Here is a 14292-nt window from a genome sequence, read left to right as displayed (position 1 = left end):
TAGCGCATTTTACATTTTTATCATATGATTCCTTAATCTTTGAGTCTTCCAAATGCAGAAGCTAGGTTATAGAATAGCATATTTTATTTTAATATTACATTTATGGAGGTAGATATTCTTGGTTAAAGCTCATTTTTAAAAAATAATTTCAACTTTTAGATTCAGAGGATACATGTGCAGGTTTGTGACATGGGTTTATTATGTGGTGCTAAGGTTTGGGATGCAAATGATCCCATCACCCAGATAGTATAAAGCTCCTTTTAGAATGGTATATGCAGATTTAATTCTGTCACTGAAAATGTTTCAAGAACTAATTGGAATTGGGCAATAGCTTGCATTTCACTTGTTTTGTTTTTGGCATTTAGGTTTTCCTAGGACATTAGGACAAGCCGAAGCCCTGGACAAAATCTGTGAAGTGGATCTAGTGATCAGTTTGAATATTCCATTTGAAACACTTAAAGATCGTCTCAGCCGCCGTTGGATTCACCCTCCTAGCGGAAGGGTATATAACCTGGACTTCAATCCACCTCATGTACATGTAAGAATATACAAAGTGCTTTCACAACCTGACAAGAAAAAGACAAACAATTTCCATTGAAAAGTGGAGAAAAGGATATGAGTAGACCATTCAAAAAAAGAACAAATCTACATGACCAAAAAACATTTTTTAAATGTTCAAATGTAGTTGTCAGGGAAGGGACATTTAAGTATTTAAATAGTATATCACCTTGGATCTATTGGACTGGCAAAATCAAAATATAAAAATTTTTAATTTTATATTTATTACTGATAAATATATGTATACAATGTATATAATTATATTTATTTTATTTAAAAAATAAAACTAAAAGTCTATTGCTGGTGGGATCTGGGGAAAATAATGCTCCCTTTTTTTGTTAGCTGAAGTATTACTAGCCTCTTTTTAAAGCAACATAACAATGTACATTCAGAATTTTAAGTAAATAATTTAATTCAGGCTACTTTTAAGAGAATAGCTGTGGAAATGGAAGCATTAGCAGGTTAGGTCATGTATAGGTTGATGCTTGTTTCAATGTTGCTGTAGTGGGCAAAAAACAAAACCAAAAAAATACCAAAAAAGCAAATGAATGTCCATCTGTAGTGGAATGGTTAAATACATTGGAGAATATTTATACCATCTTGGAATATAATATAGTCAGTAAAAAGAATGAATTAGCACTACTTAAAAATTAATGTACTTGATTTTTAGATAAGCTTTAGGTTTACATAAAAATTAAATGGAAAATCCCCTCCCTCACCCTAGCTTCTTCATTATTAGCATTTTACATTAGTGTAGTACATTTGTTACAGTTAATAAACTAATATAGAAAAGTTATTAACTAAAATTCATAGTTTGCATTGACGTTTTCATTTTCTCTTTCATAGTCTATGGATTTTGACAAATGCACAATGACATGACATTTTTCCATCATTACTGCATTATACAGAATAGTTTCATGGTCTTATAATTTATATTTCCTGTGCTCTACCTATTAATTCCTCCCTGATTTTCCCCAGACTTCTGAAAACTACAGATCTTTTTACTGTCCTTATAATTTTGCCTTCTATAGAATGTCATATCGTTGGAATCATATAGTATATCTACTTATCAGACTTGGCTCCTTTCACTTAGTGATATGCACTACACATTCTTTGTTTTTTGGAGGCTTGGTAGCTCATTTATTTTTGTAAGTGAATAATGTTCCATTGTATGGATGTACCACAGTTTATTCGTTTTGAAGAACATCTTGGTTCCATGTCTTGGCGTTTATGAATAAAGCTGCTCCAAATATTCATGTGCAGAGTTTTGTGCAAAATGTAAGTTTTCAACTATTTTGGGTAAAGACCAAGGAGTGTAATTGCTGGATTGTAAGTGTATATTTTAGCTTTGTGAGTAACTGGCAAATTGTCTTCCAAACTGGTTATTTGATTTTGCATTTCCACCAGCACTAAATGTTTCTATTTCTCCATATCATCACCAGTATTTAGTGTAGTAAGTGTTTTAGATTTCAGCCATTCTGCTAGGTGAGCATTATAGTTTTTTGACATGGAGAAATCTTCTGAAAGTGTTTTTCTTTTTTATTTTCTTTTCTGAGATGGAGTCTCGCTCCATCACCCAGGCTGGAGTGCAGTGGCGTGATCTCAGCTCACTGCAACGTCCGCCTCCTGGGTTCAAGTGATTTTTCTGCCTCAGCCTCCTGAGTATGAGTAGCTGGGATTACAGGCGTGTGCCAGCATGCCTGGCTAGTTTTTGTATTTTTAGTAGAGACAGGGTTTCACTCTGCTAGCCAGGCTGGTCTCGAACCCCTGATCTCAAGTGATCCACCTACCTCGGCCTCCCAAAGTGCTGAGATGACAGGTATGAGCCACTGTGCATGGCCCTGAAAGTATTTTTCAATGAGAAGGGCAAACAGCAGAATGATCCCATTTTTGTAAAACAGGGACTACACCTCTTTACGTATATCTGTTTGTGTGTGTGAGTGTGTGATCTATAGCTTTATAAGATCAGGGAGAAAGTCATGAGGGCTGTATCCTGGGCTGGAACTGGATGAGGGAAAGGAATCATAGTTGATGTGCAGAGTGGGTAGTTAAGTGAAGGCTTAAAGGAATAAAAAGATTACCCTTAAACAGTTCAAAGTATAACATTGATACAGTTACCTAAAATTAGACATGTGTAAAGGTATATGTGTAAAGATATTTTAACAAATTTTCTTAAAGAATTATTTTTTTTTGATAAAGACTATTTGGTTTATGATAAAGACTATCTGATAAAGACAGATTGAGCTGTCTTTATCATATAATAGTGAACTCCAGTTTTGGGTGGTAGATAGTATTACTTGTTATTCAAATGTGGAATACGTGCCTTACTAGGTTAGTCTTTATGGAAACATTACACTTGGATATAGATGGAGTCAGTAATTACTATAGAAAATTTCTTCAAGGGGCTAAGAATGGCTTTCCAACTCCTGGGTGCCATTGTGTCAGTAAAGTCCCAGTGAGACTTTTTCACTAAGCACTCCTTTTGAAGTCTTTTAAAAATGTAAAAGCAGGCCAGGCCTGTTGGCCTGGGAGGTCAAGGCTGTAGTGAGCTGTGATTGTGCCACTGCACTTCAGCCTGGGCGACAGAGTAAGACCTGGCCTCCCTCCCACCTCCAAAAAACATAAAAATTCTGTAATTCTTGTATTAGATCCCTTCCTGATATCTGTCTCAAGAAGCTGTGATGGGGGAAAAAAATGGGTGGGAGTAAAAAGGTTCTGACAATACAGATGGGAACACTGAAGTCCAACACAGACGCTTTATATTTTGCATTTGTCCAGACCTGCTGACGCAGAGATTCTCATAAAATTTGAAAAGCCTTACCACTGAGTTGCTTTTCAAAGCCTGGGTTTCCCTCAAAGAACATCTGCAATTACCATGCTGCTTTTGAAGACCATAGTGAAAGTGCTAACCTAGACCAGCTCTACCAGCTGTGGTGAAGTGGCTATGTTGTCTGGGATATATACCCTGGGGTTCGTCATCTCATGCCAGGAAAATTTAGGACACGGATGCAAGGAGTTTAGGAGCGGAGGTTTAATAGGCAGAAGAGAAGAGAAAGAGAAACAGCCCTCTCTACAGAGATAGAAGGGGCTCCAAGTGGAAAAGACCAGCTGGTGGTGGATGCCCTGGATTTTATAGTCCAGGGTGAGGAGATGGTGTCTGATTTACATAGGGCTCACAGATTGTTTGGATCAGGCATGACATTTACATAGTGCTGGGGAAAGGCTGGTGGCCCCACCCTAACCTTATTATACAAATGAACTCTCCCTGTCCTGCTTCTGATAGTACATGTGGCTGACAAAGAGAAGGGAAGATGGAGCCGCCATCTTGAACATGTCTAGTCCCTAGTTCCTGCCAGCATTCCCCCGTGCAAGCTCCCAGCTTGCTTGTCTATGTCTGCAGCTCGACTTTACAGGCTGCTCTTTGTTAGAAAATGATTTGGGGCTGCTTTTCATTAAAGAGAAAAGCCTTACTGAGGATTCCCATGCCCTTACCATCTGCCTAAGTGATTTCTTCTTAACTCCTATGTCAGTGGTGGCCGGATTCCCTGGGAAGGAGGGACGCTGTTGCTCTAGCATCATTCTGCTTTTTGGAAACAGGGTTGTATTTGCTGATGCTCTGAAATTCTGGAAATGACTTTCTGAGCCTTGTGGCTGTAAGTAAAATAAAGAAGGTGGCAATAGAGGTAATATATAGCCTTCTCCCATCCCCATCTCTCTCGTCATGTTGGGTTAACAACCATAGAATACACATGTGATAATTACATGGCTCACTCATAAATCATAAGAATAAGTCATATACCCGAGGCCCTGAGCTGTAATGGAATTTTAGTGCGTTTCAAATTTATAGCCAGTTTCTGATTATCCAGTTGAGTTGCCTGTGCCTCTCAGTTCTGTTCTGGCCTACCTTTTGACAGGTTTATTTCTTGTGACTATCTCCCCTGGTGAGTAATAGTCATGGATGTGGGAGGCAAAATTCAAAACGTGTCCATTTTGCAATTTTAAGGAGGCATGATTCCTGGGGAGATTAAAACAAATTGAAAATCAAGGTTTTTTTTTTTTTAATTATAATTTTTCAGTTCTCAGAATGTTTATCCCTGATTGTCATGGGTAATTTAATAATTCCTATTTTAATACACCTTTAAATATGTCATTTTTTAAATATTCTAATTCATGCCTTCTGTTTCTCTTTTCCTTAATTTTAGTGGTTAAGAGTTTCACTAAAATAAATGTTATTTTTTATTTTTTATTATTTTTATTAAAAAAAAATTTTTTGAGACAGTGTCTCGCTCTGTCACCCAGGCTGGTGTGCAGTGACACGATTTCACTGCAACCTCCGCCCCCGGGTTCAAGTGATTCTCCTGCCTCAGACTCTCGAGTAGTTGAGAATACAGGCACCTGCCACCACATCCTGCTAATTTTTGTATTTTTAGTAGAGACGGGGTTTTGCCATGTTGGCCAGGCTGGTCTCAAACTCCTGACCTTAAGTGATCCGCCCGCCTTGGCCTCCCAAAGTGCTGAGATTATAGGCATGAGCCACTGCACCCCAACCAACTGATAAATGTTATCACATATGATGAGAGTGGGGGGTTCTTGCCTTTTTCCCCAAACTTATAGTAAGTATTCAATATTTAACCTTATGTATGATATCAGCTATAACTTTATTATAATGTCCTTCATGAGATTTTGGGGGGGAATAGAAAGCTAGCAAAATAATTAGACAAACATACTGCAGAAAATCATATACATTTTCAAATCAAATACATAAAACCAGCCAGGCGCAGTGGCTTATGCCTGTAATACCAGCACTTTGGGAGGCCGAGGCAGGTGGATCACCTCAGATCAGGAGTTTGAGACCAGCCTGACCAACATGGTGAACCACACTGTCTCTACTAAAAATACAAAAATTAGCTGGGCATGGTGGCAGGCACCTGTAATCCCACCTGTTCGGCTGAGGCAGGAGAATCACTTGAACCCGGGAGGCGGAGGTTGCAGTGAGCCGAGATCGAGCCATTGCACTCCAGCCTGGGCAACAGAGTGAGACTCCGTCTTAAAATAAATAAATAAATAAAATAAAACCTGTATTAATCAGAACTAGCAGTTAAGGTATATTTTTTGTTTTACATTGAGAAAGAAGCAACACATAAGAAAAGCTAAAATAAAGGATTTAACAAATCCAACACCAGCTTCCCTTTTGAGTAATGTAATTTAGGTGAGGACACAGTCACTTCAGTTTTTTTTCCCTTCTGTATGTTCCTACAGTGTATGTCATTATTTGATCTAGTAAAATAACCTGAATAAGAGAAATTTCATAGAAGCTCCAGAATAGAATTGGAAAGCTGGCAGAGATGGTACTGAACTGTATTCTGCTAGATTGGTATTTTTCCTAAGTAAGCCAAGTTGTTTTTTTGAGATTTTGTTTTCCGCATTAAGAACTCAGGCTTTATTTTAGAAGACAAGGTAGTTTTAGGGATATTTAGAGAACCAAGATGACAAGGTTTGTTGTTGGAAGAGGTTGCATGGAATTTTAGGCTGAATTGAAAGTACCATTTATCAACAGCACTGGAACATGTTTGAAAGGATCTGAAATGTTAATAAAGATTTAATGTCAGCTCCCAGGAAATAAGGTTAACATACTGTTAAGTGTGCTATTTCTTTTTCTACTACTCTTAAAATTACCACTGTCACCAAGGCCTAATTCATCATGTGGTAGGAGTTAAAGATGAATACATGGTTTTGCACAGAAAAGTTTTTAACCTATGAAATGGCCCAACTGTTGTCTATATTAATTGGTTTATTTGGTATTTGTAGGGTATTGATGACGTCACTGGTGAACCATTAGTCCAGCAGGAGGATGATAAACCTGAAGCAGTTGCTGCCAGGCTAAGACAGTACAAAGACGTGGCAAAGCCAGTCATTGAATTATACAAGTGAGTGTGCCTCAATATTTTCATGACAAAGGACAGACTGGAAAGGTGTGGAGCCTGCTGGGAAGAACACGGGGCTGAGGCAGAGTAGTGTTTCTTTAAGACAGATAAACACTAGCGATCGAAGACCTTCCCGGAAGTCAGATGAAATGCTGGAGCTGTACATGAAAGATAAGGTTCAATACTTTTATCCTGAAACTGTTAGAACATAAGGACCCAAACCTGATCATCTCTGTTTGCTTTGGATGTAAAACAACATTGAGATTTATTTTCATTTTCTTAAAAATTCAAGTGACTGAGATAGTGGTCCCACATATGTTGATACTCCCACATATAAATATATGGTTTGGATAGAAGATTAGAAGACACTTTTGGTGTGTCCCTTCTTGAAGTGTCTGTAAGGAGTTTAACAAAAAAAGGCTAAAACCGTAAACCAGAGATTAAAAATTCAAATGGCTGCAGGGGCTAGGGCAGGTATTGGAAATGAGTCTCAAACATGGTGGGGGATGTGTCAAGCTAGACAGTTGAGTGACAGTTGAACTGGACAGGTCTTGGGCTGTCCGGCCAGTTATCATTCTAGGGCACGCAGGCCAATGATTCCCATTTTTCAGGAATAGCAGAAATCTGGTTTTCTGTGTGTATGTGTGTGAGGGGGAATCTCAGTTTTCATATTGGCAACATATTTAAATTTTTTAAATAACATGCAAGTCAAACAAAACTTTATGCTGAGTGCATTCAAAACAGCAGTTTATACTCTGTTACAATCACTTTCTGGCCTTGTAGTCCCCCCCAAAATTTAGCAAACCTTAAGATCAGAGTTTTATGATCATATTATTATGATACATCAATTATGTATTCCATGATTGACTAAGTAATATAGGTTTTAGTAAAGCTTTTCAGTGGTTCGCTTTTGAAAATTATATATTGGGGCACATTTGGAATGGCCCCTATAATGCTATTCTTTGATATGTTTTAAAGGGGGAGAAAAAAGGTGGCATCATGGTAAGCATACCAGAATTGCAAAAGCTATGACCTTATTTAGGTACACCCAGTGGAGGTGTTGATACCTTTGAAAGGAGCTGTTTTAGCACTTAGTGTGGTATATGATACAGACCATGAGATCATGCTTGTTTTATATCTAGGATCTTCTGCACTAATACGTGGAAAAGAAACCTAAAAAGCCATTGTATGTTGGACTTTGTTTTTCAGGAGCCGAGGAGTGCTCCACCAATTTTCCGGAACGGAGACGAACAAAATCTGGCCCTACGTTTACACACTTTTCTCAAACAAGATCACACCTATTCAGTCCAAAGAAGCATATTGACCCTGCCCAATGGAAGAACCAGGAAGATGTGGTCATTCATTCAATAGTGTGTGTAGTATTGGTGCTGTGTCCAAATTAGAAGCTAGCTGAGGTAGCTTGCAGCATCTTTTCTAGTTGAAATGGTGAACTGATAGGAAAACAAATGAGTAGAAAGAGTTCATGAAGAGGCCCTCCTCTGCCTTTCAAAAGGGTGGTCACCTACACATGTTTAAGGTGTCTCTGCACATGTCTCAAGCCCATCACAAGAAAGCAAGTACAGTGTGGATTTCAAATGGTGTGTAACTTCAGCTCCAGCTGGTTTTTGACAGCTGTTGCTGTGGTAATATTTTTTCCATGTGAGGGTGATAGTCTCTGGTTCTCCCCATCCCCACAAAGGCTGTTGAACCACAGCACCAGGAAGCCTGAGAATGAATCCTGAGGGCTCTAGCCCAGGCTTTGTCCCAGGCTTTCTGGTGTGTGCCCTCCTGGTAACAGTGAAATTGAAGCTACTTACTCATAGTGGTTGTTTCTCTGGTCTTGAGTGACTGTGTCCACAGTTCATTTTTTTCCAGTAGGAATAACTCCTTTTCTACATCCACACTCCATAGAGTCTCTCCTTTTCAGACATCCTGGGATGAAAGAATTTGGCTTCTTCTTTTTTTTTTTTTTTTTTTGACATCTGTTTTCACTCTTAGGCTTTTAAACAATAGTTATTGCTCTTATCCCTCTCAGATTCTAAGAACTGAGAGCGATGGGGCTATATTGAATCTCTGTATGCACTGAGAACTGAGCTATGAAGAGGATCTTATTAAACTGCTGGTCTGACTCTATGGATTGACACTGTTCCTTTCTTTTATTGTGAAAAAAAAACCCCTAAAAGTCTTGGGAACCCCCTAAAGTCTTTTGGGAATCCTCAAAAAGCATGGGAAGTGAAGTATTTAGCCACATAAATGTTGTAAGATCATATCTTATGTATAGAAGTAATAAGACCATTTGGAATTACTGGACTAATTGAATAGTTAAGGTTTCTATTCGGGACAATAAAATGTATTTTGAAAGTGCTGCTAACTATTGATGCTGACAGTGTTTCACTCCTATGAGTGACCCAAACATATTATAAATATGTGGTAAAGGGAATGGAGCCTGTGGGGTTGAGCAGAATGTTGTACTAGCTGTGCCTGGACTGAGTGTAAGAGCTTTATGATTATGAGAAAACAAATTCTTTATTTTTTTTTCTGTTCCAAAGATTCATCCTATGGGGTGGCCATAAAGTCTAGAATTAGATACTAATATTTTATCATTCATTATAACATATCAGTAAACCATTTGTTAAAAGATTTGCCTGGTTTCCAGACTTGGTGGCCACCTTGAATAATTCTTGCTGTCTTCTTGGAAGGATGATGAAATTTATTCCTGCTGCCTTAAAAATATGTATCCCTTCTTCACCCATCATGACTGTACCCAGCGAGTGTCCTTTACTATTCTTGGGAGTGACTCCTGTCTAACTTCATACTGGCGAGAAGAAAAGAAGCCTATTTTAACACTTAAGTGGTGTTGAAACACATTACTTACTTTCTGAAGATGCCCCAGTGAATCCTCTGTCAATTCACTGCCATATGTAATCTATATGATAACGAATGCATCTTCCTTCTAAGTACTGCCCAAACTCTTGTCAGCTCCTCTCCCATTGTCCCTTCATGTGAATATTTCTTGGCTACCTTAGTGGAAATATAGACCAGTCTTCTCCCCATCCATCCTCTCAAACATAATGAGATTGTTTACTTTTTAGATTTATGCAGTGAAAATGCCCAGTCAGGTCTGAATCGTCAGTGCATTATATTGACTCTGAGCACTTTAGAATTTAGAGTTGCAATTGAATGCCAGCTCTGGAGATGGGGTGCATATCAGATATATAAATAAAGCTCAGGTTTGCTAGGGAACCAGGTATAGAGAAAAATAAGTCTGATATGAGGAAAATTGCACAATTTAGAGTAGTTATGCCATAGAGAAAATTTCCACAAACTAGGAAATGTAGAGAGTTATTCTATAGAATACTCAAAAGAGGAAAGTATGTGATTTTTGGAAACAGGAAAATCTTCAAACTTCTTTCTTTACTTCCCTTTGTGTTTAGCTGACCCTCCAATGTGATCATTGCTTTTGGAGTTTAGGAGAGGTACGGGAAGTGGCCTGATCCCTGCTTCCATACTTCACTCCTCCATCCATCCTTCCCTCCCTCTTCCCCTCCAGCTAAATGGACAATTCTAGCCAACATTGAGTCACTCAGTAAGTCTCAACAGTGGGTGTGTTTGCTGAGATTGTCCAGCAGTTGAGCAGTTTGGTCTCACCTCCCTCGCTAATTGAGACCAAAAAGAGACAAATAACTTTTTCATGGTCTTTGAAACATAATGCTTATTTTGTGGTCAATGGCTTTAAAAAAATCTATTTCTTGTTTTCTTCAACAAACTCACTAGTTTTCCCTTAAATGATTTTGTAAAAATTAATCTTGAAAATGTTTTGACAAAAGTAAAATTAAAGGGACATCTTTTCTTGTTTGTTTGTTTTTTTTTTTCTATTGCCACACATGACCATTCCTTCACCTTTAAGCAAAGAGAGTGGTTCAGATGGTTTCTAAGATGCCAACCTGACCTCGCATTCTGTCATTCTACCCAGCTCTTAATTCAATTTGCTTCCATTATCCTAACAGGCTTCTTTCTTACGTAGAACTTGGAAAGGCTGCTATATTTAATACCCTCCAACACTAACGCAGACTTAAGATAGGTACTGTTTATTGAAAACCTACTGAGTGAAATGTGCAGTTTTAGGACCTTCATAAACATCTCATTTAATCTTTCTAGCATCCTGTGAAACAGCCATGATTTCATGTTGATAAACAAAGAAGACAGGGGTCCCAGGGATGTGAAGCATCTTGCCCAGGCTTCTGCTGCTGGTGACTAGTGTAGCCAGGACTCCAGCCCAGGTTTTCCTGACTCAGAAGACTGAGCTTTTTCCTGGATGTTATTAATAGCTAATTGTGTCCAAGCAACCAAGGGCCTTGAGTCTGCTTGGTTCTGCTTATGGCCTCACATCAAGAATAATGGAGCTAGTCCATGTCTGTAGTCCCAGTGCTTTGGGAAGCCATGATGGGAAGGTTGTCGGAGGCCAAAAGTTCAAGACCAGGCTGGGCAATATCACAAGACTCCGTCTCTACAGAAAAGTAAAAAATTAGCCAGTCGTGGTGTACACTTACGGTCCTAGTTACTCAGGAGACTGAGGCAGGAGGATTGCTTGATCCTAGGAATTCGAGGCTGCAGTGACCTGTGATTGCACCTCTGCACCCAAGCCTGGGCGACACAGCGAGACCCTCTCTCTTAAAAAAAAAATAGCAGAGCTCACCAAAGTGATGTTCACCTTTTTATGACATTCCTTTTTCTTCGCTTAAGAAAAGAAAGCTGCTAGATGAGAGTCTTAGTTTTCCTGCATAAGACCTCCTTTATGAATAGAATAAAAGACTGTCAAAGTAGGCTGGGCTTGGGCCCAGGCTAATCTATGAAGGAAGCAAGCTCGTGTTCCTTACCTATTCTTTTGGTGTCCATTGGATTGTGCCCCTGAAGTGGCCTTTACCCTTGAGCCGTCCCCAGCCATGGTGCTCACACATAGGCTTTTGAGCTCCTTGGAGCTATCCAGATCCTGCTCACTTTTCCTTCCTGAGATCAGAACAAATCACCCCCTTACTCCCACTCCAAACAGGCGTTGATGATAAACTAATCCTCCTTAAAATGCTGGTAGGTAAACAAGCAATGATGAAGCATTGAACACAGGTTAACTCCTGACTTTTGTACGATTGCCTATTCCATTACACATTAACATGACTCTGAATGCCAAATCCAAACCTTTGCCCACCATCTGCTTGTGCAACAGTTAAGGCAGTAACCAGGGGAGATTCACTTCCCATCTTGTCCTTCCCCAGGGATCACCCCCCTGCTGCCCTCTAGCAGCCAAGCTCAGATGAGTTCCATTGTTACCCTAGGTGTGCCCATCTCTTTGGTAGGGAAGCAGAAAGGTAAGAATAGCCATCAATGAGGAAGGATTCTTGGAGCGAGGAGCCACTGTGGTTTTTCCTGCTATTTAAGATGTTGAGACCGGATAACTTTAGAAAGATACCTGCACAAACCCCTAAAAAATAGTGCTTTTATAAAGTTTAGTTCACTGCAACCTGAGTTCAGTATTTGACATTAGCTTTTTGTCCAAAGAGTTGAAGCCTGCTGGAAGTCTTTGCTCAAATAATAAATACGACATATTTCCAAGTGTGTTCAGGTATAGGCACTAGGTACTGTCTGTTTACTCCATGTTAGGCACATTACATGCATTGGCTAATCAAATCCTCATCAATTACCTACGTAATAATCTAAACTTGCCTTCTTTTATTATAAATGGAAATAATCCTTTTTATTTAAACGGGTTTTCATGTACCTGTAGGGATTAGGAAATTCAAATGGCCTTTTTTATACCTTTCCCTAGTTTGAGCTCCCTGTTCTCTTTAACAGACAAAACAACATATTTGCTTCAGCCTGGAATCTGTTTTTGGTGCTTTGGTGCAGAGACAGGAAACGGGCACTCAGAGTCACACTGGTAGTTGCACACTGTATCTACAGAGGGCGTGTCTCATCTGTACTCTGCTGGGTTACAGGATTTCAGGAGGTATTTGTGTCCACCTGAGAATTCTGTTTATTACCTTTCATTTGACAGTGTCTTTCCTTTCTGCAGTTGATTTTGCTAGAGAGGCAATTCATAAGGTGAGGTCCTGTTCATAGTATGACTTGCTTTCTCAATATCTCCTTCAATTTTTAGTAACTCTTGGTCTATTTGGTGTCTTTTAAAAAAATAACCTGGTAATGGAGACTTCTTTTAATGTGGAAATGTGGTCTGGTAGTAAGTTATTTCTTTCCACATGTGACTGACCCAATCTGGTTTCCAAATGAGAAGTGTGCAGGCCCCAGAGGTTGAGAAGCCATATTTCAACTGTGAAAAAAATCTGCTTCCTGCATCTGTTGAAATATAGTTGTTCATACTTGCCATCCCTTATCTTTCTTGTAACAATTTGCACAGTTCTTGCCAGAATAAATGCCATTATCTGTATGCTTCAGGGAGTTCCCCAATTTGATCATTTTGTGTGTGTGTGTGTGTGTGTGAGAGAGAGAGAGAGAGACTGCAGTAAAACATTTCTAAAGGATGAAAGCTCTTGTATGGCATAGATACGAATTCCTTCCTCTGGTAATAATTAGGTTATTCCCAGAAGCACAGTGTCATTCTTTAAATAAAAGCTTTCCTGTTTAAAGCTTTTCAAAGGAGCAGACCACCTTGAAGATTCCCCCTAGGGTTGATATGTGTCTAATTCATTTTATAAAAATTATTCTTGTCTTCATTTTAAAGCTTTGGCTATATAGTCAGAAATGTCCTAAATAACAAACTATTTTGTATTTAATTTAGAGAAGACTAAAGGGAAGAAAAATGAAAACTCAGTCTTTATGTAAGCTCCAAGGATATTAGGGCTTAGAGGGCTTTTCTAGTTTTATGAGAATTTGTACTACTGATTTTTATATATTCCTGTTTTCGAGATGAACAGATCTCTGGGGAAATTGTTGAGTTACAATGGCATTTCACTGTGATCCCTCTCAAGCTCAGATCAGTTCTATAACCCAATGACAGCCCGTCTCTTTGGTTTACTGTCCTGTGAAATGTCAGCTCAAGTTTCCCAGAAGTCGTGTGTTTATCATGAGTCAGAGTGCTTTTCCTCGGTGGGACAGTTGCTGGCCCTGTTAATTTTGGTGTATGTGCTTCAAAGTATCTAAACCTCCAGTCTGATCTGTATATGCTATCCTAACTGTTAATTGTATTATTGATTATGTTGATTATCTTGCTTGAAGGTTCATACTTTTCAATTTGATAGAAATAAAGTTTTTTTCTGCTTATAGCTAGCGAATTCATTTAATGTTTGTATAGCTTTTTATACTTGATAATATAGAGTTTCACAAATACTTTCATTGATGCGTCTCTGCAACCACTACATTACCAACAATGTTGTCTCCAATTTGCAGAAAAGCAAGATCTTGAACCAAGAATTATTATCCCCAGTCCTGTTTTCTTTTCTACTACACCATATTGCCTTATTCGTATACCCTTAAATTCCTTATTTGTCCAGCACTTTATTGTTTACAATTTTAATGTACATTCTTTGTTTTTTTCCCCCTAACCACTAGACAACCAGGGATTTTTCTTTTTCTTGAAATAGATAATGTGAGCAGATTCTTTCCCTGTTTTACACATTAGGAAACTAGATCAGATTATATGACTCTTAAGGTTGTAGCATCTGGGATTACTCAGCAGAAGCAGAAACTATAGCAGGCCTATCACATGGGAGCTAGAACCACAAAAAAAATAGAGCTGCTGTAGGAGAAGCTCCCTGAGATAGTGAGGGATGGGGAAAGATACTCTGGCATTTCCCAGCCT

At 38.8% G+C, this 14292-nt stretch overlaps 1 protein-coding gene across 4 annotated transcripts in view; it reads left to right on the top strand.

The window, feature by feature from the left end:
- AK4 (adenylate kinase 4) overlaps positions 1–13756 on the top strand; it is an 84384-nt gene extending 70628 nt beyond the window's left edge. For all 4 annotated transcript variants that reach the window (XM_004025918.5, XM_004025917.5, XM_055350062.1 and 1 more), the window contains exons 4-6: positions 366–538; positions 6367–6485; positions 7692–13756. In XM_004025918.5, the coding sequence (XP_004025967.3) occupies positions 366–538; positions 6367–6485; positions 7692–7806 (407 nt within the window). In that variant the 3' untranslated portion in view covers positions 7807–13756. The remainder of the gene's footprint in view (positions 1–365; positions 539–6366; positions 6486–7691) is intronic.
- The last annotated feature ends 536 nt before the right edge of the window (positions 13757–14292 follow it).

The sequence above is a fragment of the Gorilla gorilla genome, chromosome 1 (genome assembly GCF_029281585.2).
Source record: "Gorilla gorilla gorilla isolate KB3781 chromosome 1, NHGRI_mGorGor1-v2.1_pri, whole genome shotgun sequence".
NCBI lineage: Eukaryota > Metazoa > Chordata > Mammalia > Primates > Hominidae > Gorilla > Gorilla gorilla.
Note: the sequence above shows the minus strand (reverse complement) of the source record. Positions and strands in the feature narration are given on the sequence as shown.